The sequence below is a fragment of the Alosa alosa genome, chromosome 18 (genome assembly GCF_017589495.1).
Source record: "Alosa alosa isolate M-15738 ecotype Scorff River chromosome 18, AALO_Geno_1.1, whole genome shotgun sequence".
Classification (NCBI taxonomy): domain Eukaryota; kingdom Metazoa; phylum Chordata; class Actinopteri; order Clupeiformes; family Clupeidae; genus Alosa; species Alosa alosa.
Genome location: NC_063206.1, coordinates 18,714,980 through 18,738,738, shown reverse-complemented (window position 1 = coordinate 18,738,738; position 23,759 = coordinate 18,714,980). Strand labels below are relative to the sequence as shown.

Genomic DNA, 23,759 nt, shown 5'->3' with positions numbered 1-23,759 from the left:
CAAGTCCCTCCACTCGGCGGCCAAATTGCAACGCTTTTTGGGCACTCATCGGGCATCCTATTCGGCGGAAATGCGCATGCGCAAGGCTTCATGACACCAACCTTGCTCCAGCGGCGAGTTCACAACACATGATTGGCACGATGTCTTCACAACACACCATATGATTGGCTCAATGTATTCATATCACACCACTTGTTTGGCTCAATGTATTCATATGTCAACGTTTTGCCGAGGAAGGGGTGGGATATGTATAGACAATGGCCATATTGGCGTTACAAACTAACCCCATGCATTCCTATGGAGGATTTTTTGAGTGCTGTGTCTCATTAGAAAGTCTGCTTATACTTTCTTGTACTACTTTTTGTTGGGGATCACAAGGGGGCGCTATTGTTCCATCATTACAAACTGATCATGTGATCTATGCATCAGATTGCAATGAGACCCAGCCACTGTCCCATAAAATTTAATAGCATGGAGCCTATTAAATATAAATAAATTACTGGACAGGGAGACCGCAAAATGGCAAAGTGTAGACGACTACAATTATGTGTCTTAAAAGAATTATTACTGTCATAAATGCAGTCTGAATGTGATTCTGTTTCAAAGCAGTTGTAAGCGAGACATTACATACTGATGACTTACAACTGACCTGAGGCTAAACAAAGTAGGACCTGACCAATCGGAAACGGGCAGTACAAGCTAGGCCCACCTGTAGGCGAAAAAGTGAAACAGCCATTGGCTTCCAACGTGAAAGTAATTCAAAACGATCTGGATTGTGGTTTACCGTCAGTCAGTGTGATCTGAAAATGATATTGATATATGTGGCTTTTCCAGTAACCTCTTGTGTGAAACCTGAACATTTGTCTCGATCCTTCCTGCACTGTGCGCCCCATGCAAGCTCTTTGTTGTGTCGTCGCATGGAGTTGTAGTCTGTCGCATGGAGCTGAACCTGATATGAGGGCTGGCTACAGACGAGGATATTTCTGCCACAGACAATGCTGTCTGATAGCCTGGGCGTGTTCCCTAAGCAAGGTTTAATATCCTGTCGCTTGGAAGCAATAGTAAGAGGAATGCTGTGGTCAGGGTGACGTTTTAGTTGGCCCCCATCCCAGCGATCTCTGGGCCTGAAGCGTGAAATAACCGTTGCATAATTAGGTTTATTTATCACAGATCGTCCAACAACATTTATCCCCCAAGCTGGTGACAACAGACATTCAATGACAAAAACATAGGACTTACAAAAAACGAGAATATAAAAATAAGACTTAACACAACAGACCTGGCAATTCAACCCAGCTGAGATTCAGAGAGAACCATTACAAGAAAAAAGAAGAAAAATGCACTGACTGATGACATCCAGTTTCACTCAACTCATTTTGGTAAGTCAGCTTTTTTTTCTTCAAAAATATCATTTTTTGTTTTCTTTTTCTCTCTTTTCACTATATTAAAATTGAAAAAAAAAAAAAAAAAAAACACAATGTTCTCTTTTTCTCATCTGACGTGGCAGTGTAAAGTCAGTCGAGTGGGGATTTGATCTGTCCACAGTGCTGGGACTGAAGCTTTTTAATGTAATCTTTTTTAACATAATCTTTTTTTAATTTTTATATGAACACATCTATATAGCTGCTGACTCCAAACCAGGTGTGTCTGATCAAGGCCAGATCCATGTTGGAGCAAGTCACCCACTGTGGAGGCAAAAGGTGGGTCCAAGGAGGTACAGTCCCAACACACAATCCCACCACCCCCTCTGGTCCCCTTTCTGTTGATTAAGACTGCCGTGCTTCTGAGCGGCTCAACTGTGTTTCACTAGAACACACTGTCTTTCTGCGTTGCCACTCTGACTCCAAGGAGCACATTGTCCAAGAGAGTTCAGATTCTTTCGCTCTGACGCAACAAGAGGTCCAGATTGATGTGGTGTGTCAAACAGTGGGTGGTCTGTCTGTACGCAAGTCCTCAGTAGGTCCATGCCTTGGTGAAGATGTGAAGATTTTTCACATGATCCTTTTTGTGCTTATGAAGTGTCTTGCCTCCTGAATGCTCCCTGACAAGAGGGAGGCATGAGAGAGAGTCCTTTTTTATGTGGAGGCTGGTTTGATTTTTTTTTTTTTTTAAATTCTTTTGTTGTTCAGGAAGATCCTTTTTATCCATTTCCCTGAAGGGAACCTCCAACGTTGAGCTTCCTGCTTTAACTCATTCTCCACTTGGATCATCGAGTTTTCCTGTTGTCTCTTTTTTTCCCCCCCAGTTCACATACAAAATACTGCAGTTCACATACTTTTTTAACTTCTATCAATGGCCGTTCGCTGGTCTGAGAGAGCTCTATTTTTAAAATGATAGTTCTTCCCTTCCTGTGCGTGTGTGGATGTATGCAATCCGAGATGCTGAGCCAAAATGAAAGAGAAAACCCCTATTCTCTCTCCGAGAACACTTTGTTTCTCATGCCTCATCAAGAACAGGAGGTCATTCCTATTGAGCCATGGTTACTGACACTCTCATCTCTGTTGACCTGCATGAGAGGAAAGATGTCCATAAGATGTCAGTGCTCTTTAATTCTCCCACTGATTCTCCCTTTAAAATTTGGCTTTGTCTTTTTTTCCCGCCCCAGACAACACATCTCCACACGCTAATGCCCTCCACAGACTACAGTCACCCACTGCTGTTGTCCCCAGTCCAACCCAGCCCTGGACCCAGATGCCTTCAGGGCAGGACATGGGCAGGTTGAGCAGGCGGGGTGTGGCAGCTGGAGGGTGGAGGGCAGCACAGGCGGGCTCTGCTCTGCTCAGCTCAGACCAGCGAGGCCTCGGCTAGTCATAACTCCGTCACCTCCAGTGGGCTCTCGGCTAGCCCGTGGCCGTCCTTGTGCCGGTGCAGCGGCGTGGACTTGGCCGACTCAGTGCTTGTAGCGTTAGCGGCATTTTACAGCAGCGCCCGTCGCCCGCCCGCCCGTTCAGCGTCTCCAGCGAGCGCCCCAGTGCCCGCTGGTCGTCCTCGGGCAGGCTGTTGAGGTCGGAGGTCAGGAGCGTGCCCGTGCTGCCGTGCACCACGTGCACGCCCTCGGGCCCGCGCAGCTCCACCGGGTGCTTGTGCTTGAAGCGAAGCGTGCCGCCGCGTACGCCACCGCCCAGCCGCTCGTCATCGTCCTCATCCAGGTCACTCTGGATCAGCTGAGAGAGGAGATGGACGAGAGAGAGAATAAGAGAAAGAGATCATGAAGAGAGAGAGGGAGTGAGAAAGAGAGGACAATGAACAACAAATCAAGAGAAAGACTATTAAAAAAAAAATATCCATCCACATATGTACAGTTTTTGAGTTAAATTATGCAGTGGAATTTTGGGTGAGAAGAACCCTGAAGGTAAAAGAGAGATGCACAGTAAGCAGGAGGAGCCTTCAGAAGGAGAATAAAGGTTAAGGCGAGGTCTGAGAAGTCTTCAGCTGAGTGGACTGACTGAGACCACACACACACCACACCACACACACACACACCACACACACACACACACACACCCCACCCCACACACACACACACCCAACACTGGGAAACTTTTGAAGAGGTAAAATAGTGGCGTTAGAGGGACAGGAGAGGCAGCCAACCCCAGAGACTGAGCAGTGGAGACACACAACACAGGTGTCTTTGCTCATGGATGAGACCATAGTGAGAAACCTGGAGACAGGTGTGAGCAGCAGGAAGGCAGAGAGCACAGCACAGCTCAGAGTCTCATCTCCCACCTCGGTGACGGACGACTGGTCGCCTTGGCTGGTCGACTTGGTTACCAGCCGTGCGGCAAACAGCTTTTTGAGCCTCAGGTAGTCGTCCAGAACCACATTGAGGAGGGAACCCTGATAGGACAGCAGCGGTTATCCGTTAGGACAGAGATGGTCTTCACAGAGAGCTCAGACAAACCCCATTCACTCCACTGGGCACACTAGCAGTTTACAAACACCATAATAAAATACGCATTTCTTTTTCCCCAGGTTCATGTTAAGTTGACATGTTGGTTCCATGTAAAGGTGCCATTTACAACATACTAAACATGTTTTAAAGATGATAGCTGAATCACTGACTTAGCTAAATCATTAACTTAACTAGTTAACTAGTTTCACATAGATGTCTATAGATCTCTCACATAGATGGCCGAAATTCTCCTTTAAATACGAAAAGATTTTTTTCTCCACCAAACCACCTCGTCTAACCCTCTTTATATCGACATTTACCGGAGCTCTCGTGAGTCCCCATGGCGACGAGCCTCCTGCCGGGAGGGTGGGGCTTAGCGCATGCGCCCAGTGATGTCTCACCTGTCAGTCGCAGGCCATGTCAGGAGGAGCAACACCTGGGCGCTAATGCTAACACCATGCTCACCTATACTCCTGATTTGCGACACCAGGCAGCAGACAGCTTAGGTTTGGGGTTAAGAGTCTCTCTCAGCAGGGAACTAAGCCATTTGAGTCCCCCCGAGGTCCCCCATGGCTATGATAGCCAAGACATGCACACCTGGCGTTCAAGTCTACAAGTGTGAATGTGGTAAACACGCCACACCTGTGTGTGTGTGTGTGTGTGTGTGTGTGTTTTAACATGCATGCAGAGTGCAAAGTGAGTGAGCTGCCTGGGACTGGGCCATTCTACACTCTGACTTATCCAAATATCTGTTCCACTTTCATTACATCTCATTCAGTTAACCAACACATCTGGTTATTTGCGTTGAACACAATAAACATGTCATGTACAATAAGACAGTATTAGCAGTGCACTCTACCAGTCTCTTTGTTAACCATATATGTATGTCAGGAAATATGGTTGTAATTTGTGTTGTACAGTGTGGAATGTACTAATCTAATGGCAGTGTGTGTAGGAGTCCTGTTTGTGTCTCTGTGTGCATGTATGTGTGTGTGTGTGTGTGTGTGTGTGTGTGTGTGTACAGATGCATCTCAAACAATTTGAATATCATGGAAAAGTTAATTTTTTTCTGTAATTTATTTCAAAAAGTAAAACTTTCATATAATGTAGATTCATTACACATAAAGTGAAATATTTCTAGCCTTTTTTTTGTTATACTCTTGATAGTTCTAATCTTGATGATTACGGTTTATAGCTCATGGAAATAAAAAATCCAGAATCTCAAGATATTATAATAAAGAATTTATAATACAGAAATGTCGACCTGAGATGAGTTCTAAAAGCAAAACACACTGAGCCTTTAATCTCTCAGTCTGGGCAGGGCAATGGACTTTTCCAAGATATTCTAATTTTTTTTTTAGATCCACCTGTATGTATGTGTGTGTGTGTGTGTGTGTGTGTGTGTGTGTGTATGTATAGTCTCACCTTAATAGGTCCTTCTCTCATAATCTGACCCAGTTTGGCGATGTTGTCGTACTCCTGAATGGCCGCCCGCAGGTAGCGATCATCTTCTGGCTTTGAGGCCTGTGGCTCACGCCCAAATGTGCCCTAGAGCCACACAGCCACGTGGTCATTGTCGTATATACAACATAAACATGAACATATATTTATGGGTGTATCTTGTCACGTATGGTCGTCAGTGTTCTGTGTCATCTCTGTGTGTGTGTGTGTATCTGTGTGCTCCCTTACATGAGTGCGCGCAGGGCTGTTCCAAAGGTCGGTGATGTCGCTCAGGTCCTCGGGCAGGTCGTCCTCATGTTCTGCCTGTGCTGCCAGCTCCAGGTTCCTGCAGAACGGATCCAGCCACACTGGGTTTGCCCTGTAACACACACACACACACACACATAAGCACACACAGCAACAACACTTGGGCCAGTTTCCTGTTGATGAAGCCTAATCTTAAGAACAGAAATATGGGAAAGCATATGGACACAAACACACAAACAATTACTGTAGAATATTTTATGATATGCTTTCATATCCAAAAGAGGGGATGTCTGCACACTGGGGTCTAGCTCCAAACTTTTTACATTAAAAACAAACAACAGTTCGGACGTGCACACAATCACTTGCTTTCATACCCACACACAAACAGACTACATTGGGAAACGGCTGCTGGCAAGGGCAGGAATTGGATGAGGGATGACTGGACGATCAGGTAAATCGGTTGAGCATGAGATGAGCTACATTTTCCATGAGGGTCCAGACTCACCATCTCTGTGTTTATTTCCAAAGTTAACCATGTGACTGCACATTATCCATAACATATAAACACTCTACTTTGCCATCTTTATGCCTTGACCTAGGCAGGGAAAGCAAATGTATTTTGTACATTTTCAGCATAGATATATCTGAACGTTTCCAGGAAATTGTTGAAATAAAAGAACAAAGAGTTGGTAACCAACTTCCAGTTTCTCCACATTCATAATACTGACTGGTTTGTGACGAAGTGGATAGCCTATAATGTGTTGCTACGTTCTAGAATGAGGCTTAGTCTAAGAAGCAAAATCTGACCTCATTTGGGGTAACTAGAGAACTCTGTGTTGTTGTCTGGAATAATGATAGTGGGGCAGCTCTAAACATGACACGGCTGTCTGGGACCGGACGGCTGTCTGGCAAATGAAGGCTCTCTAGACCTCTGGATTAGTCTGTGCAAGGACAGCATATGATTTCAAAGCAGGCCTGAATTTCCAGCAGGGACATTCCCTGATATAGGATATGGAGACTGAAAGATGGAACTGAGCTGAGGCGGTGTGCATAAGAATGTATGAGGAGACTAGTGTGTGTGTGTGTGAGTGTGTGAGAGAGAGAGAGGTGGGTATCACATGTGTGTCCTGTGTGTGAGAAGTGTCCTACCCCTCAAAGGAGTACTTGTTGGTGTTGGGCATTTCCAGGATGTCCACGAGCCCCGGGTTCCCTAGAGAGCAGGAGGAAAAAACATGTCCTTTAGAAGTCAGAGCACGTCCACACGGACACAGTCTCTCTCTCTCTCTCCTCTCTCTCTCTCTTCTCTCATCTCTCTCTCACGCATACATGCACACACATGCATAAACATGTACTGTCTTATGTCACAAAACACACACACAAGTATGTACGAAAACACATCATTTTACACAGGCACGCACTAAGACATGCACAGTTACACACACACACACACATCCTTGTTTGTCTTCGCTCCTGGACTGCTGAGATAGCAAGGCAGGAGACTCCCCCACAGCAGTGCTCACCTGTGGAGCCGGCCACTATGGCTTTCAGCTTCCGCTTGTGCCTGCAAACAAAGTCAACACGTCAACATTAACCAAACTGTGTGTGTGTGTTTTGTTAAACCTATAGTTCAGCACACATATTTGCTCAACAGCTTACACCATACTGAGAGGAAGTTACAAGACCTACATTAGAGGAACTGGATGTGTGTGCGTGTGAAACGTGTGTGTGTGCGTGTGTATGTTTGTGAAACGTGCAAGTGGAAAGAGTATTTTTGCTTCTGCACTTCTCAGCTAGATCTATCTGGAGATGTGACGTAGATGATAGTGCTGCAAAAATGCCTTCCTGAGTCCCGGCCAAGCGATAGTGATCTAAGATGGGGATTAACGGACTGGGCAATCTGTTCTGCTGGATGTGCCTCGGTCTGTCTCCATTATGCAACCATGCGGAGGCTTACAGATGGATGTGTTTAGGGTCAGGTACTCTCAGTGGTTGAGTTATACAACGGAAGACAAAATGTTGACAGGATGATGTTGACAGGGAACCTTTTCCCATGGCATGAAGAAAGAAAGTTCTGCACTAAGTTAATCAGACAGTTTAAATAGGTAGAACTGAATGTCCTTACACTGTACGGTAGTACCAGTTCATGAAGATGAACAGCATAGCAGCGATGAAGAGCAGCACTGCAAGAACAATAATGGCCATCTGGAAACATGAAAAAGAGGGATCTTTCTTACTGCTTTATTAAAGGCAAAGTCAAAGTCAACTTCATGGTCAATACTATTATATGTACAAGACATATAGAGGAATTGAAATTGCGTTTCTCTCAGGCCCACGGTAGGGTAAAGCAACATCAATAACACAATAATACAGCAGCAATGTAAGAGATCAAAATTACAGCATATGAAAGTACAAAACACTACAAGTATTGGTAACACTTTATAACTACACACAATTCATCATTTATTAAGCCTTTGTCACTTATTAGTTAATGATTTGTTCATCATTAGTAATTTCTTGTTCATACATAATTTATCATTAGTAAAGCATTTGTTCACACAGTTATAAATGGTTTGTTCATTTGTTCAAAAAAATATGTTTGTAAATACATGATTTATCTTAAAAAAATGAAACATCCACTTATAAATGAAATAATTTTCCCATTATAAACCAGTTGCAAACTATTACAAAATGCTTTGTTCATCATTTTTAAAGCATTGCTCCTATGTTAATTCTCATAAATAAAGTATTTGTACACACAGTTATAAATGGTTTGTTCATAATAAGCCTATCTATGTTTATAAATTATTGTCAATACTTAATAAATTATGCAATAATATTTTGTTGATGAAGTAATATTTCCATTATTTAACACATACACATGCACTACTGATTAGTTAGGGTGAGGATACATATTTTATAAACCACTTCCTAATACTATAAATCATGATTAACTCAGGAGTTACAAGTGGTTAGTTAAAGATATTTTGTGAGCTTATCTAAAGTGAGGACTTTATCTGCCTTGCAACGCATTTTCAAATGAGTTGTAAAGATTACATTCACACTCATTCATTTAGCAGACAAGCGACGTACACATGTCAATTAAATTGAAGGCCATTGACACAACAGTTAAAGCCAGGAATCGAACCCCCAACTTTTCAGGCTACTGCATGCTAGTCCAGCTCTTTATCCACTACACTACCTTGGCCCAGATGGAAACACCTACGACTATGCAAGAGTTTCTGTTTTCTTCTACTTCACACTGTTAAGCATTTATTAAACATCTGTAAACTATTATTAAAAACTGTATTCTTCGTTTGTAAAGCATTATTCCTACATTGATTCTCATCTGTAAATCATGTTTACCCACAGTTAAAAATGGTTTGTTCATAGTAAACACGCATATCTATGTTATATTTTTGAATTGACTGTTGTAATACTACTGGGCAGAGGTAGTGTAGTGGATAAGGAGCCAGGTTAGCACGCAGTAACCCATAAAGTTGGGGGTTCAAACCCCGGCGTCCACCAATGTGGCCTTGCCCTTTAATTTCATTGACATGTGTCGCTTTGGGTGAAAGTGCCTGCTAAATGAATAAATGCAAATGTAAACTTTATAACTCATTTGTAAATGTGTTACAAGGCATAAAATGTCCTCACTTTAGATGAGCGCACAAAATATCATTAACTAAGCACTTGTAACTCCTGAGTTAATCATGAATTATAATATTAAGAAGTGGTTTGTAAAATATGTATCCTTACCCTAACTAATCATTAGTACATGTGTAACAACTGTTAAATACTGGAGATATTACTTGATCAAAAACGTATTATTACATCATTTATTAAGTATTAACAATAATGTATAAACATATTTCAGATATAGGCTTATTTATTATGAACAAACAATTTATAACTGTGTGAACAAATGCTTTACTGATGATAAATTATGTATGAACAATAAATTACTAACAATGAACAAACCATTAACTTATGAGTAACAAAGGCTTAATCAATGATGAATTGTGTGTAGCTATTATAAAGTGTTACCACAGTATTTACAATGTTTAAATATATTTACAATGTAGTGCGAATGGAGCGGAAACATTCCCTGCAGAGAAAAGACAGCAGTAGATGTATTAATTTTTTCAAAGTGGCTGGTGTTATTTGTGTGAATGTGTGTATGTGGGGCACACACATACACACACACACACCTGCAGAGTTGTGAGGTCATCTGGGGCCCTGCCGGTCTCGGCCGGTTGGACGTCCAGGACGTTGTAGTTCCTGAACAGGTTTCTCAACTGCTCCATATTCTCATCAATCATCTGGATCACTCTGGGTCAGAATTCAGATTTTTAAACAGCCGCACATTACAATGACACAAGTCTGTGTGGATGTCAGGACATCACAAAGAAACAAAACACACTGCATGAGTAGACTGGGAATGGATGAGATGAAATCGAACCTCTCCACATCCAGAATGCGGTTGGTCTGCTTGTTGACCACGTGGATCAGCATGTCTGTCTGAGCGAAGTTCACACGCCCCTTCTTATCCACATGGAACTGAAACATGGAATAATGTGTAAGTGTAAATACACACACACACAAACACTCTCACACACTCACACACCTGCCTTTAATCTCTTTTTCACTAGTCTTTTTCACTCACATAAAATATGAATGACAAACATCTTCAAACTCATACATATCTCTACCATTTCTCTCTCTTTCTACCTTTCACACTCACATGGAGGGACTGTTATGGATAGCCACAGACATGCACACAGACATACACACAGACCTGGCCACTAACGTAACGAACATGCACACACACACACACACACACACCTGCACATCATCTGTGCTGACGATGGCTCCTGTGATGTTGGACAGAAGATTAACAAACTCCTCTTGGAACAGACGCACACGCTCTGGGGTCTCGTTGATGACGATTTTCACACGCTGGTCATCCCTCAGGATGTAGATGCCCACGTTGGTGATGTCGCTGTGCCCCGCCAGGTCTCGGGCCAACACTTCCACCACAAAGTAACCAGGAGCATAAGCCATGAACAGGTCAAATGTACGGATTATCCCATCCGTTTCACCTGAGAGAGAGAGAGAAAGAGAGAGAGAGCGAGAGGGAGAAGGATAGAGAGAGAGGTTCATATGATGTTTTAGTTCTACTAAACTCTTTATATCAAAAACAGTTCGCCATTAATTGCTTTGAGTAGACCTAAACTGAGGGGAATGGAACAGAACTGAATCAAACGGAGCTGGATTGAGGGAAATAGGCCAGGGCATATGTGGGAAGAGGAAGTAAGAGAAAACAGTACTGAACATTTCATCAAACAGCACGCCAGTGAAATTCTTGTGAAATTTCATTTAGTGTTATCCTTAAGTGACACAGTTTGCAGCTGAACTGGACTTCCTTTGTGATAAAAGGCCAGTTTAACTTCAAATTTTTTAACTTTAAATTTGAGAGAAGCCTAAGGCTGTAAGTGGCATCATTCTACCACCAGGCATCTGAGGCATCTATTGAGAGCATCTAAATAGATACACAGATAGACATACAGACAGAGAGACAGGCAGATAGGCTTATACGCCCAAATGAATGGATCACAGATATTTAAAGCTGCAGACCGATGATGAAGATGTTGCCCATCTCCTCAGAACTGTTGGACTGTAACTTGATGTAGGTGATGGACAGGATATGGTAGAGCACTATGCTGTTGTTCCCAATGTCATTATCCAGCGCCTGCACACGGATCAGGTCTGAGCCCACCTTAGCATCAGCTGCCACTCCTGAGAGAGAATGGGGGCAGTTTATATGAGATCATTTGCATTAGAAAAATAAAAATGACATATTGGAATGACATCTTCCAAAACTTTTTTTTATTTACACTCCACAAATGCAAGAGGACCTCCAAGTGGACCTCCACACATTTCCATTGGTCATACCTGCTGTGTATTCTATCTTAGTGAAGCGTGGTGCCTGGTCGTTGATGTCCTCTAGGTAGATGCGGACCTCTTGGAGAGTGGGGTCCTGGCCCGGGTCTAGAACCCGAGTACGATGTGACCTTTGACCTCTAGGGGGTGTCCAGTTGCGGTTACTGGAGGCCTTGACGATGATGGAATAAACCGGAATATCCTCGCGGTCAAGATCCTTTCTGACACGCAGCACACCTGCTGGGCTCAGTCCAAAGTTGCCCTCAGTGTCTCCCCCTACAGGCCATAAGTTGGATTAACATTAGTACTATTGTGGTGGTGTAAAGGTACATACTACATACTATTATGTAACTGGGGGTGTTTTTGATCCTCAATTTGTCATCATGGAAAAATGAAGATCCTACAAAGATATGGGTTTAGAGAGTAGACTGCTCAATAATGGCACAATAATCATATGGATGCTAAGACCTCAATGTTTATAGGCTCTTTGCTTATACAGCTTTTATAAAGATCTTATAAAGCGGTATCACTTAATAATAACCATCGCTTATGGATGGTAAATAATGGTTGGCAATTTGGTAATGTTTCATAATTCATTTGTAAACCATCTGTAAACATTATTTGAATTGCTATTATAAAGTTGGTTGGAATTTTGCTTAGAATTTATACTTACACAGGAAGCATGTCCCCCAAGTCCGAGATGTGCAGCTAAGTAGCCCAAACAGTACATAGATTCTTTTTGGATAAGTTAATACTGTAACTGTGGGCTATTGTTTAATTTTTGATTTGTATAAAAATTGTATTACTGCTCTGTTTGTTCACTTATCTATCATCTTTTTCATGTCCAATTCTGTTTATATGTGATAAAGTGCTGCAAAAGACTGAAAAGTTTGTTGAAATGTCTGCAGTTGATTATGAAACACAACGCATTTACTAAGCATTAACTAACAACTGTAAACATCACTTGCAATTTTATGATGGCCATCCAAACAATGTTTATAAATCATTTGCGAAGTGTTTATTAACCATTTATAAAGCATTGTAACATTGGTTACAACTTTACAGTAACCATCGAGATAAAGTTATAGATGGTTTACGAACTACCTTTTTCGACGTATTATAATCATCTAAATAATATTTATAGATGGTGTTCAAAGAAATTATTAACTATTACCAACGTTTTCACTAAACATAACATTGGTAATCTTTAAACTTACTTTAAATATTAACTGTTAAAGAACTATCGACTAACTGTTTTTTTTACAATTCCATAACTACTTACCGGTACTAATGTTTAATGAATTATCTATTTACTGTTTATAAGCAATGGTTATTATTATAAAGTGCTACCCTATTTTTGCCATTTTCCTCAGTGCTGAACTGTAGCATCCGCCACATAAATGGCCATATTATAATATAAGACAAGTCTTAATTATTTTTGTAAAATATAACAGATTTGTTAACTGTTTCTTCATGTGGAATAGGCCTAACTCTCTCACTGTAAAAGTTGCCTTTTCTTTATAATGTACTGTTTAAAAAACCTGGCCAGGTAGTATTAAGCTCTATAAGGTCCGTTTCTCTCTAACCATCTTTATAGTTCGCTAACTATCCTGATGACTATGGGCGTAAGTCAGTAATCCAGGGCGAGTATAGTCAAAACAGACGATAGGGTCTAGAACTGTCACTCACCCTTCCACGCTCACTCTCACCCACTTTTCCTGTTCTGGCCCTATGGCTGCGCTCTCGGAGAATCACATGTTTGCTTTTTAAATGGGACGCGGGAAGAAAGCCGGGAGGAAAGAATGAATGAAGGAACAGGGGTAGAAGGCGATCTGCGCTTCTGATAACCTCCTTTTGATTAATTCATACACTGGATTTATCCTCTTAGTCAGGGGGCCTATATGGTTTCTGTGGGTTTGAAATGTTAATTTTTGGAGAGTGGTTGGACTGTCTTTAGAGGTCACTAAACATGGAGAAAAATTATGTCTCCATTTTTTTTACCTGTTTCAACCCTATTTTTTTGAAATTGTATATTTCACCGTAAATAACACCATAAATTTCGCCTAAATCACTGGCTATGTTGAATAAAGTTCACAAAACAGTTATTTTCAACAGTATGATTGTATGTCAGTATTATGATTGTATGTCAAACAATTAGAGATAAGATCAATGACCAATCAGTTTCACCAAATACACATACTCCATTGCTGAAAGATAGCAAAAACATAACAGAATCACAGATGAGACCTCGAACAACATTTAATTCATTTACATATACACAACATATTAGATCTCACCTTTACAATTTCCTCATCAAAATCTACAACTAGTCTACTAGGCCCTATTCCTACACACCTTCTTAAGACTGCTCTCCCCTTCTTGGATAATGTTTTGCTCTTGATTGTAAATAATTCAATGCTATCAGGGCATGTACCGCAGTCGTTTAAGACATCTGTTATTAAGCTCTCCCTCAAAACATCAATACTGGTCCTTCTGGACCTCAGCGCTGCCTTTGACACCATAGGCTTGAAAATTTGATAGGCATCAGACTCAGCACTTGCTTGGTTTAGATCATACCTTCCTAACCGTCAACAATTTGTACAGGTCCATAATAAACCATCTACCCAGATTATGGTAAAATATGGAGTGCCTCAAGGCTCAGTACTGGGGCCCCTGTTGTTTAGCAGATGATACACAACTATACCTCTCCATAAAACCTGATGAATTAACCCTGTTAGCCAAACTTGACACATGTATAAGAGATATAAAGACATGGATGACGAATAATTTCCTGCTTTTGAACTCAGATAAAACAGAAGTCAAGGTTTTAGGTTCTAAAAATATGAGGAATATCCTATCCACATCACAGGCTACATATAGTGATCTTCCACTGACCTCATCCACAAGTGTTAAAAACCTAGGAGTTTTAATTGACCAGGACCTAGCACTAAATAATCACATAAAACAGATCACCAAAACGTCATTTTACCATTTAAGGAACATTTCAAAGATAAGGAAGTCCTTATCCTTACCAGATACCGAGAAATGAATCCATGCTTTTGTCACCTCAAGGATAAACTATTGCAATGCTATAACACTGGCTGTAATAATACCTGTCTAAAGAGCTTACAGCTTATACAAAATGCAGCTGCTCACACACACACAAAAATATGAACATATTTCCCCCATCCTAGCATCTCTACACTGGCTACCTGTTAAAGGTCATTGACTTCAAAATATTACTTATATCTCTTGGTTGGTTGCCTGCATTGAAAGAGGACACCTCATGAAGACGCTCTTTTGTCTGCTTCTGACAGAAGAAGCACTTATCTATGCTGGCAGCAGCTGCTGCTGAACAAGTGTACAAAGTCCCTCTAGATGGACTTGATGCAGTTGGAGGTGTTGCTGCAGGTTCAGAAGATGGTCTACCACGTCTTTTCTGAAGACACTGAGTCCTGCCTGCTTCACATGATTTCTAGTAGTGAATCTTAGCATGCTGCAGATGCTCACTGTTCCAGGTGGATTTGTAGCAGTTCCTGTGCCAAACTGCTTTGTTCTGTTGTAAAATAACTGCAATGTAACATTGTAATCGTTGGCTGATTTGTGATCACCAATCTCCATACTCTCACATGGGCAAAAACAAGAAATTTGGAATATGTCTGATGGGTCATTCACCAGTCCACACATATCTGCCACTGGATACATAGCCCAAAATCTGTTTCTTTTAGAATATGTGTGCCATCACCTGACTAACAGAAAGACACACCTCAGAATATAACCTAACTAGACTCTGCCACCATGAACTATGAAAATGTGCTTGCTCAAATGTAGAAGCCTAGAAGGTCACTATATCACCAACCATGAAGAACAGAGCACTATGTGCTTCAGGTTATTCGATATTCTAAATTCTATAACTGCCAGCTAAACAGCCAACTGTCACTGCTAGTGTCTCTTTCTCTTTCTTTCTCTTACACACACACACACACACACACACACACACACACACACACACACACACACACACACACACACACACACACACACTCACCTGTCAGTTTGTCTATCTGATCCTTTTACCCTTTCTTTTCTTCACACTTGCATAGGCTACTGTAGGCCTTACAGACTTCAGCTGATACTAGCTATGTAAAAGTCTATTAAACTTGATTTAACAGAGATCTCTGCACTTTGTGCTCTGAATCGGTGTAGACAAGAACTGGCAGAGCAGGCTAGGCCTGGAAGGAATAATTGACTGGTTTTTCCGCATATCCTGGAGATGATTTCGAGGTGAGATCTATCCTTTTTCCTTTTTTTGTGCTTGCAGAGTTTTAAAGACTGTCTTGACACACCCTCGGATTTTTGGATTATTATTGCCGTGGGTTATTTTCATTTTTGGACTGATTGACATTGAAAATACAGAGTTTTTTCCGTTACCTTTTTCGCTCTGTTTAATGGACTGAAACAGCGCTGGTTGCGCGGTTTTTCTTCCTTTTTGGTGTGCCGCGTCGGCGGTGTTTGGACAATTATAGACTCTGGCCTATGGGCTTATCTCTCTCTCTTTCACGTTCTCACCCTCACCAAAGCACTTCAATAAATCTAAGCATGGTAGAGATTATCTGTGAATGTGCGTTTTAATGAACCGATGACGTTAATTTGGTGACAACTCGAGCTGAGCTTGTTACAGAACTTTGAACTTCTTTTAACCTCCTCTTCTTTTGATAATGTGCTACATCACCAAGTCAAATTCCTGTGTACTCTGGTGAATAAAGCGATCCTGAATCCTGAGTTACAGTAATCTCATTCACCAACTATACTCAATTCTAGGTCTAGAAAACAGTCAAGTGGCCCAACTAAAAGCTTTCCTAAGAAAACATGAAGAGTCTTCCTAGGAAATTTCTTAGACTGAGTAGACTATGCCAGAGTGTCCTGACCAGCGATGAAGTAGTAGACGACACCGTTGGAGCCCTCGTCAGCATCCACTGCGCCGGTCACGTTCCCCACCACTGTGCCTGATGAGGAGTGCTCTGGGACAGAGAGGACCTGGTAGGGCAGACTGCCCCTCTGTGACACACACACACACACACACACACATACACACACATTAAGTGGAGTGCAAACGTAGCAACATTTATTTCATATAATAATCCTCATTATTAGTATCTATGCCAGATGTCTAATGTAGAATATATCTACAGTGTTACAATATATGGCGAGAGAAATATGTGATGAAATTCACCCTACTCTCAACTTCTGCACTGTCAATGATTCAGTGTAAGCACATTTTCATATATAAACAGTTTCATATCGCAATAATACCACAGTAATACCTCATTCTCAGACACTGGAAACAGCAGAAAGTTGTAGTTTCAACCATTTCCCAGAACACCCACATATACCAGTACTGTATCATGCATACACACACACACACACACACACACATCCACATGGAGGATTGAAATGAGAGTGCTGGGATCATATATGTGTGTCCCTCCCTGGTCATACCGGCGGCTTGAGGAAGACGGGCTCGTTGTCATCTATGTCGGTCAGGGCCACCTGGAGTGGCTGAGTGGTCTCATATGGCACAGGCTGGCCCTGGTCATAAGCCACTATGATCAGCTGCAGGGCACAAGACGAGCAGTCAGAAACTTAGAGAAAGATGGCAGCAATATCATCTTTGGAGTGTATATTTCAATACAAATACTTATCTGAATTTACTCAGTAAATAAAAGCAAAAGCTGATTGAGTTGAACTCAAACGAGGTAGCACAACTGACCGATATTGACATAACATTAACACATAACCAAGTCCACTACACAGAGTGCAGAGACCTAAGAGTAGTGTGGCAGTACACAAAGGTAACTTCATATACGCAGTTAGAAATTATTGTGTTTTGGTCATCATATTTTCTTGTGTGTATGCATGTGTGTATATACTGTATATATTCTTCACGTCCACATATGTTCTTGTGTGTGTGTGTGTGAGAGAGAGAGAGAGAGAGAGAGAGAGTAAGAGGGAAGACTGACACTGTGCAGGGCTTGTTTCTCTCGGTCCAATTTGACGGCCGTGGTGATAACTCCCGTGATCGGGTCGATGTGGAAGTTCTCCCAGTCCCGGTTGCCTGCGCCTGTCTGCAGGAAAGAGTACCGCACCTCCCCATTCACCCCCTCATCTTCGTCAGTGGCAAACACTTCATACACCACCAGACCTGGGGGCTGCTCCTGTAACACACACACACACACACACACAAACACATCTTTAATCATCCGGCTTCTTTAGCACCTAGCAACACACACACATAGACACCGACACGCACGGTCGCACGCACACACATACACACACACATACCTCCTGGATGTGCATGATGGTGCCGTTAGCGGGTCGGACAAAGACGGGCCTGTTGTTGTTGACGTCGATGACAGTGATGTGGAGGATGGCCGTGCCCCAGAGCGGAGGTCTGCCGTGGTCAGTGGCCACCACCGTCAGGTTAAAACGCTCAAAGGACTGGAGCAGACGCAGCGAGCGCACCACGCCGCTGTCAGGGTGCAGAGAGAACGCGTCTGAAAGGCACAGAGAGAGAGAGAAAGTCACAAAAATACAAGAGGGAAGAAGAAGAGGAAGAGAAGACAAAAAACATTAAAGAGAAAGAAAGGGAACGCATACGAAAACCAAGACAGAGAGCGAAAGAGAAACAGGGTGTAAGAACAGGGGTTAAGAGTGACACAGGGCGTAAGAACAGGGGTTAAGAACAGGGGTTAAGAGTGACACAGGGCGTAAGAACAGGGGTTAAGAACAGGGGTTAAGAGTGACACAGGGCGTAAGAACAGGGGTTAAGAGTGACACAGGGCGTAAGAACAGGGGTTAAGAGTGACGCAGGGTGTAAGAATAAGTACGAGAAGGTGAGAGGTATGGGTGGGAAGCTCGTAACACACTTCCACAGCATTCTTATCACACATTCGCTGCACTGGCATGATCTTTTTCTCCACCTTACATAACTGTACTACACACAACATGAGGAGTCAGGCTGTTGCAGGAAATTTTTTCTTCTGCTGAGGAATGTAGCATTTCTCTCTAGCAAAACTACTTAGGGGTGTTTACTGTGTGCATGCCACCAATGTGTACATGTTTGTGTCCCTCAGTGTAAATTGGGTGTCTATGTATCAATCTGTAATTAGTACATCACATCATGTGTGTGTGTTTGTGCATATGAGTGCATACAAGTGTCTCTGTGTGTGTGTGTGTGTTTGTACTTATTTACATATGTATGAGTGTCTGTGCACATGTGTATATGTGTGTATATATGTGTGTGTGTGTATTTGCATATGTGCGAGTGTGTGTGCAAATGTGTGTGTGTGTGTGTGTGTGTGTGTGTCTGTGTGTGTGTCCTGCTGACCTGCTCCAGGCCCTTGCATACTGTATGTGAGGATGGCGTTCTCTCCCTCATCCAGGTCGGTAGCAGAGAGAGTGATGACAGAGGTTCCACTGGGCTCGTTCTCAAACACACTGGTGCTGAAGACCCGCTCAGAGAACCGTGGATGGAAGTCATTCACATCCAGAACAGTCACCAGAACCTGACAGTGGTACAAAGCATAAGAACACATTACATTAAGCATAACAACAATTAACTAACTTCATTTACTTTTATGGAAGTTCAGTGACATATGGATACTTACTTCATAGAGAGTGATATAACCTCATGGTAACACTTTACACATTCAAACAGTTATAAAGTATCCATAAAGCATAAAGTATTCATAAAGCATCATAATGATTGACATAAGTGTATATGACATGCATTCACTTCTATGTATAAATAGTTGTGTCAATCACTAGCACTACTCATACCTTACAACCCTTTATGGATATATTTATAATGCTCTATTAACACTGACTTTGAGTAAAATATTACCAAAATAACACTGACTTTGAGTAAAATATTACCAAAATAACAGTGACTTTGAGTAATGTATTACCAAAAGACAAGACAGCACAATTTAGCTCACCATATGCGCTCAGTCTGACACACCTGAACTGAGTTTTCCCTGCGTTGGTTCGGAATCCCTCCTGGATTGTCACGGGCAACAGCTGTTAGGGTGTAGTGGTCTTTAGTCTCTCTGTCCAGCGGAGAGAGAATGTAGATAGCGCCCTGATAGAAGCAGGAGGAGGAGAAAGAAGAGTAGCCAGATAATTAGGACAGAGTTGTGGACAACATTAATATTTGTTTAGATCTGTGCATTTGTTTAGTGTCTATTTTACTCTTACTTGATTAAGCATCCCCTAGTTACCGTATTCATAATAACGAAAAGTATACAATAAAGTGTTATGCTTCACACTAACATATGTTTCATAGTGTTTATATTTACTTTCACTATTTACCACGTTATTAAATGCATAAAATCATTTCTGTGTTGCGGTGAGTGTTGAGTTGTGTTGCATGTGAACACTATGGAGGAGCTCACCGTGCTGGGAGTGATGCCAAACTTGCCCTCCCCGTCAACCAGGCTGTATTCGATGACGGAGAAGAGGCCAGAGTCGGCATCCGTAGCACTCACACTCACAATGATGGTGCCTAGAGCTACATCCTCGAACACAGGTTTCTACACACACACACACACACACACACACACACACACACATTTGCACAAAAATTGCATACCCGGAGCCCAGAACCCCAGAAGCTGTAAGACTCACTACTGGAATATTGTGTGACATCAGAGAGCACCTGATCAGGCTCTGACTTCAGACACAGAAGCGTAAGAAGCTACCTGATAAGAGGGCAGTGAGAAAACGGGGTTGTTGTCGTTGACGTCCATAATGCGCAGGTAGACGGGCAGCTCAGCGAAGCGGGGCGGGCTCCCATGGTCCTGAGCGCGAACGGTGAAGTTCAGCCACTGCACCTGTTCATAGTCCACCGTCCGGTTGGCCACGATCTTCCCTGTGGCAGCACATCATAGCAGGACAGGGAAACACACATAAACAGGAAAATAATAACAACAAGTGCACACGTTCATGCTCAGTTCTCCTTACACTTTCAGACCTTACTTATTATTCAAATATTTTTTATCACAATTGATGTGGGAACCATTGATCTAAAATAATTAAGGGACAACCACAGCCTCCCTCCAGCCCTCAGGTACATATTGTGCCTGTAGAGACTTAAAAATGTAGTGGAATAGAGGACTCAATTATTTTGCACAGGTTTTAAGTGTATGCCCATAGATGTAATCTGGTCCATAACTCTTGTTCACTCTCACTGAGAGGAAGTCCTTATGCACATTGCACATCCTTTTGTTTTATGTAAAGTACTGATTATCTATGAGCCTATTACTCAATTTCTGGATCCAGTATCAGACCACCCAGGGTGACCAGACTGCTGCTCTTTTGATTCTGGAGGCCTCCTATAATGTTAATGCTAGCCCAGGCTGAACCAAGGTTGTTAGTGGCCACCTTGTTCTCCAGTTTAGTTTTATAATCTTGTTTTGCCTGAAGAACTTGCATTTCTAGCTCCTTGTTTGTACATATGTTTGCAAGTCAGAAGTGGCTCCCTGAAAAAAACATAATTTATTTTTCTGTATGCTGGACTTTGGATGGTTTGTTGTTGTTTGAGTAGAGTTTGCATAAAACAATCAGGGGCCCTACAGAAAGCCGCATGTGAGCACGGCACATCAACAAACATGTCCAAATCCTAGCCAAATGAGTGTTTACACATTTACCAGCACAGTCCCTGTAGTTATAGCATTCCTGTAGAAAGAGCACATATTCTTCAGGCCGGTCCTTTATGTCCCTTGTCTATGCTTTCTGTTTCTTTAAAACAGTTTTATAAACCCTTTAAATTTGTTCCTAGAGGGTTTCCGGTTGAAATGTTCAAAACCAACGCAGATACTTTAAAATGAAAATGAATTGGACTTTAGTGTAATGCTCTACAACATGTCAATTTTAACATTTCTGTTTTGTTTGTCACCAAGTTTCCATTAGCTCAATGTTGTTTTCTGTGCCACTGGACATGCCGTAGGAACACGTGTTTGTTTCTGCAGTTGGGTATGGGTACTTCACATGGGTAATAAATGCACACAGTTGTGATCCACTGAGCCACATGGAGATAGTGGCAGTAATTGATAAGCCTTTATAGGCTCATAAAAAGGTCTAAAGTCTATATAAAGTTACCACCTCAAAAATATTGCCAAACTCAGAGGGCTGATGTCAAAACATGACTTAGAAAAACTCATTCATGCATTTATCTCCTGCAGGGTTGATTACTGCAATGGACTGTTCACAGGCCTTCCTAAAAAAGACTATTAAACAGCTTCAGGTGATACAAAATGCAGCAGCTAGGACTCTAACAAAAACTAAAAGAACTGACCACATTACTCCAATTCTTAAGTCCTTGCACTGGCTTCCAGTAAGTCACAGAATTGACTTTAAAGCACTATTGCTTGTTTATAAATCAGTAAATGGAGCAGGACCTAAATACTTGTCAGACATGCTTCAGCAGTACACACCTTCTCGTCCTCTCAGGTCCCAGGTGAAAAACCTGCTAGTAAAACCTACAGTTAGAACTAAACATGGTGAAGCAGCTTTTTAGCTGCTATCTTGGCTCAGCTGTGGAACCAACTTTGGATGACATTAAAAAGGCCCCAACTGTAGCCAGTTTTAAATCTAGACTTAAGACCAAACTGTTCTCAGATGCTTTCTGCTAACTGTGCCGAAGTTACAAATTCTGAATCTGCCTTGATAATTATTCTACTTTGTCTTTTATTACTTTTTTTTTACTACTTTTTGCCTTTGTTTTATGTTTTTTTTTATTATGATCTTTACCTTTTAACTATTCTTTGACTATATTGCCCTTCTATGCTTTTATTTGTTTTTATTGTTTGGTTTTGTTTATGTAAAGCACATTGAATGACCTCTGTGTATGAAATGTGCTATATAAATAAACTTGACTTGACTTGACTTGACTATATCGCACATAGACATATGTGACGGATATTGGCAGGTCTTAGACCCCGCCCTGTTTGGTGTGCCTGTTCTCTCTACCGCTCTTTCTCTATTCCTGTTGAGCAGGTGTTGGTGCTCAGGTGTGCCTGATTGGCAGGACTATAAATCGCCTGTATCCACAACAGCCAGGGGAGGCTTCCTCCTCCTGGCATTTGGTTTTCGTTGTCCTTTGGCTGTTAAACCCCTAGACTGATTTTGCATGACACTTTTGGTTTCCTTCCATTATACTGACTTGCACCACACCACGTTATCATTTAGTCTCTGTTAAATTTACCTTTAATTAATAAATTATTTTGATTATTATGGAATCAGCGTGTGGCCTCCCCATTCATGTTTCATGCATCGAGCCAGCATGTCACACATATCATCCAGTAACTGTCCTTAAAAGCTACACTAAAACATGTTCACTTTCTTAAACTTAAACTGTGAACATGTTCACTTTCCAAAACGTGTTCACAGTAAAACTGTCTTACTTGCTGTGTTACTAAATAACTGAAGACTATAATGATCCCATGACCGGAGGTTAATATATAATCTTTCAAACTGACCAGACAACAATTTGAATACTTTCAATTTTGACAAACAACCAGGACAACTCAATACTTTAGGCAGTCATAACGCCAGATGTGATGCTCAGTAGTGTAGCTGCTGACCTGTGGAGGGGTCCTCTAGCCTCAGGTAGTCCCCACGGGGCAGGTGCAGCAGCTGATAGATCACCTGCCCGTTGGGGCCTTTATCAGGGTCCACAGCCGACACGGACAGCAGCGTGGTGCCAGGTTGAGCCCCTTCTAGAATCTTCTCGGAGAAGTTTGCCACGCCAAAGGGCCGGAAACGTGGAGCATTGTCATTGACGTCGAGCACGTTGACCGTCAGCCTGGCTGTCATTGGGCAGGTTAGGTTAGGGTGGGGTGGGGTGGGGTGGGGGAGGGGGTGCAGGAGAAAAGTTGGAGGATGCTGAACTAAAATTAAACTCAGCCATTTAGGGTTACAGATTACGGATTTAGATTGTTTCAGGATTTCAACAACATTTCAAGTCATTTTCTCAACATAAAAATGTAATCTTAATGGATACGTACACTTGTGTGCATGAGAGGAAGCTGTGTGTATGATCTTACCATTGGGAACACTGACTGACTGGTCAATGACATCACTAGCATTGTCATGGACAGAAACAATGATGTCGAAGGTGGCAACGAGCTCCCTGTTCAAAGGGTTACGCACAAACACAGAG

General features: G+C 42.1%; 1 protein-coding gene across 1 annotated transcript in view; it reads right to left on the bottom strand.

The window, feature by feature from the left end:
- Positions 1–1,137: 1,137 nt before the first annotated feature.
- Positions 1,138–23,759, bottom strand: part of cdh23 (cadherin-related 23) — a 120,045-nt gene continuing 97,423 nt past the window's right edge. The window contains exons 36-57 of the mRNA XM_048269256.1: positions 23,644–23,759; positions 23,182–23,406; positions 20,299–20,468; positions 19,993–20,130; positions 19,560–19,679; positions 18,927–19,104; positions 17,882–18,093; positions 17,560–17,754; positions 17,039–17,152; positions 16,468–16,597; positions 11,552–11,815; positions 11,234–11,395; positions 10,442–10,698; positions 10,059–10,156; positions 9,808–9,928; positions 7,722–7,801; positions 7,120–7,160; positions 6,749–6,809; positions 5,582–5,711; positions 5,318–5,440; positions 2,950–3,164; positions 1,138–2,917 (exon numbers count right to left, since the gene is read on the bottom strand). The exon at positions 23,644–23,759 is cut by the window's right edge and continues 1 nt beyond it. Of these exons, the coding sequence (XP_048125213.1) occupies positions 2,809–2,917; positions 2,950–3,164; positions 5,318–5,440; positions 5,582–5,711; positions 6,749–6,809; positions 7,120–7,160; positions 7,722–7,801; positions 9,808–9,928; positions 10,059–10,156; positions 10,442–10,698; positions 11,234–11,395; positions 11,552–11,815; positions 16,468–16,597; positions 17,039–17,152; positions 17,560–17,754; positions 17,882–18,093; positions 18,927–19,104; positions 19,560–19,679; positions 19,993–20,130; positions 20,299–20,468; positions 23,182–23,406; positions 23,644–23,759 (3,259 nt within the window). The 3' untranslated portion in view covers positions 1,138–2,808. The remainder of the gene's footprint in view (positions 2,918–2,949; positions 3,165–5,317; positions 5,441–5,581; positions 5,712–6,748; positions 6,810–7,119; positions 7,161–7,721; positions 7,802–9,807; positions 9,929–10,058; positions 10,157–10,441; positions 10,699–11,233; positions 11,396–11,551; positions 11,816–16,467; positions 16,598–17,038; positions 17,153–17,559; positions 17,755–17,881; positions 18,094–18,926; positions 19,105–19,559; positions 19,680–19,992; positions 20,131–20,298; positions 20,469–23,181; positions 23,407–23,643) is intronic.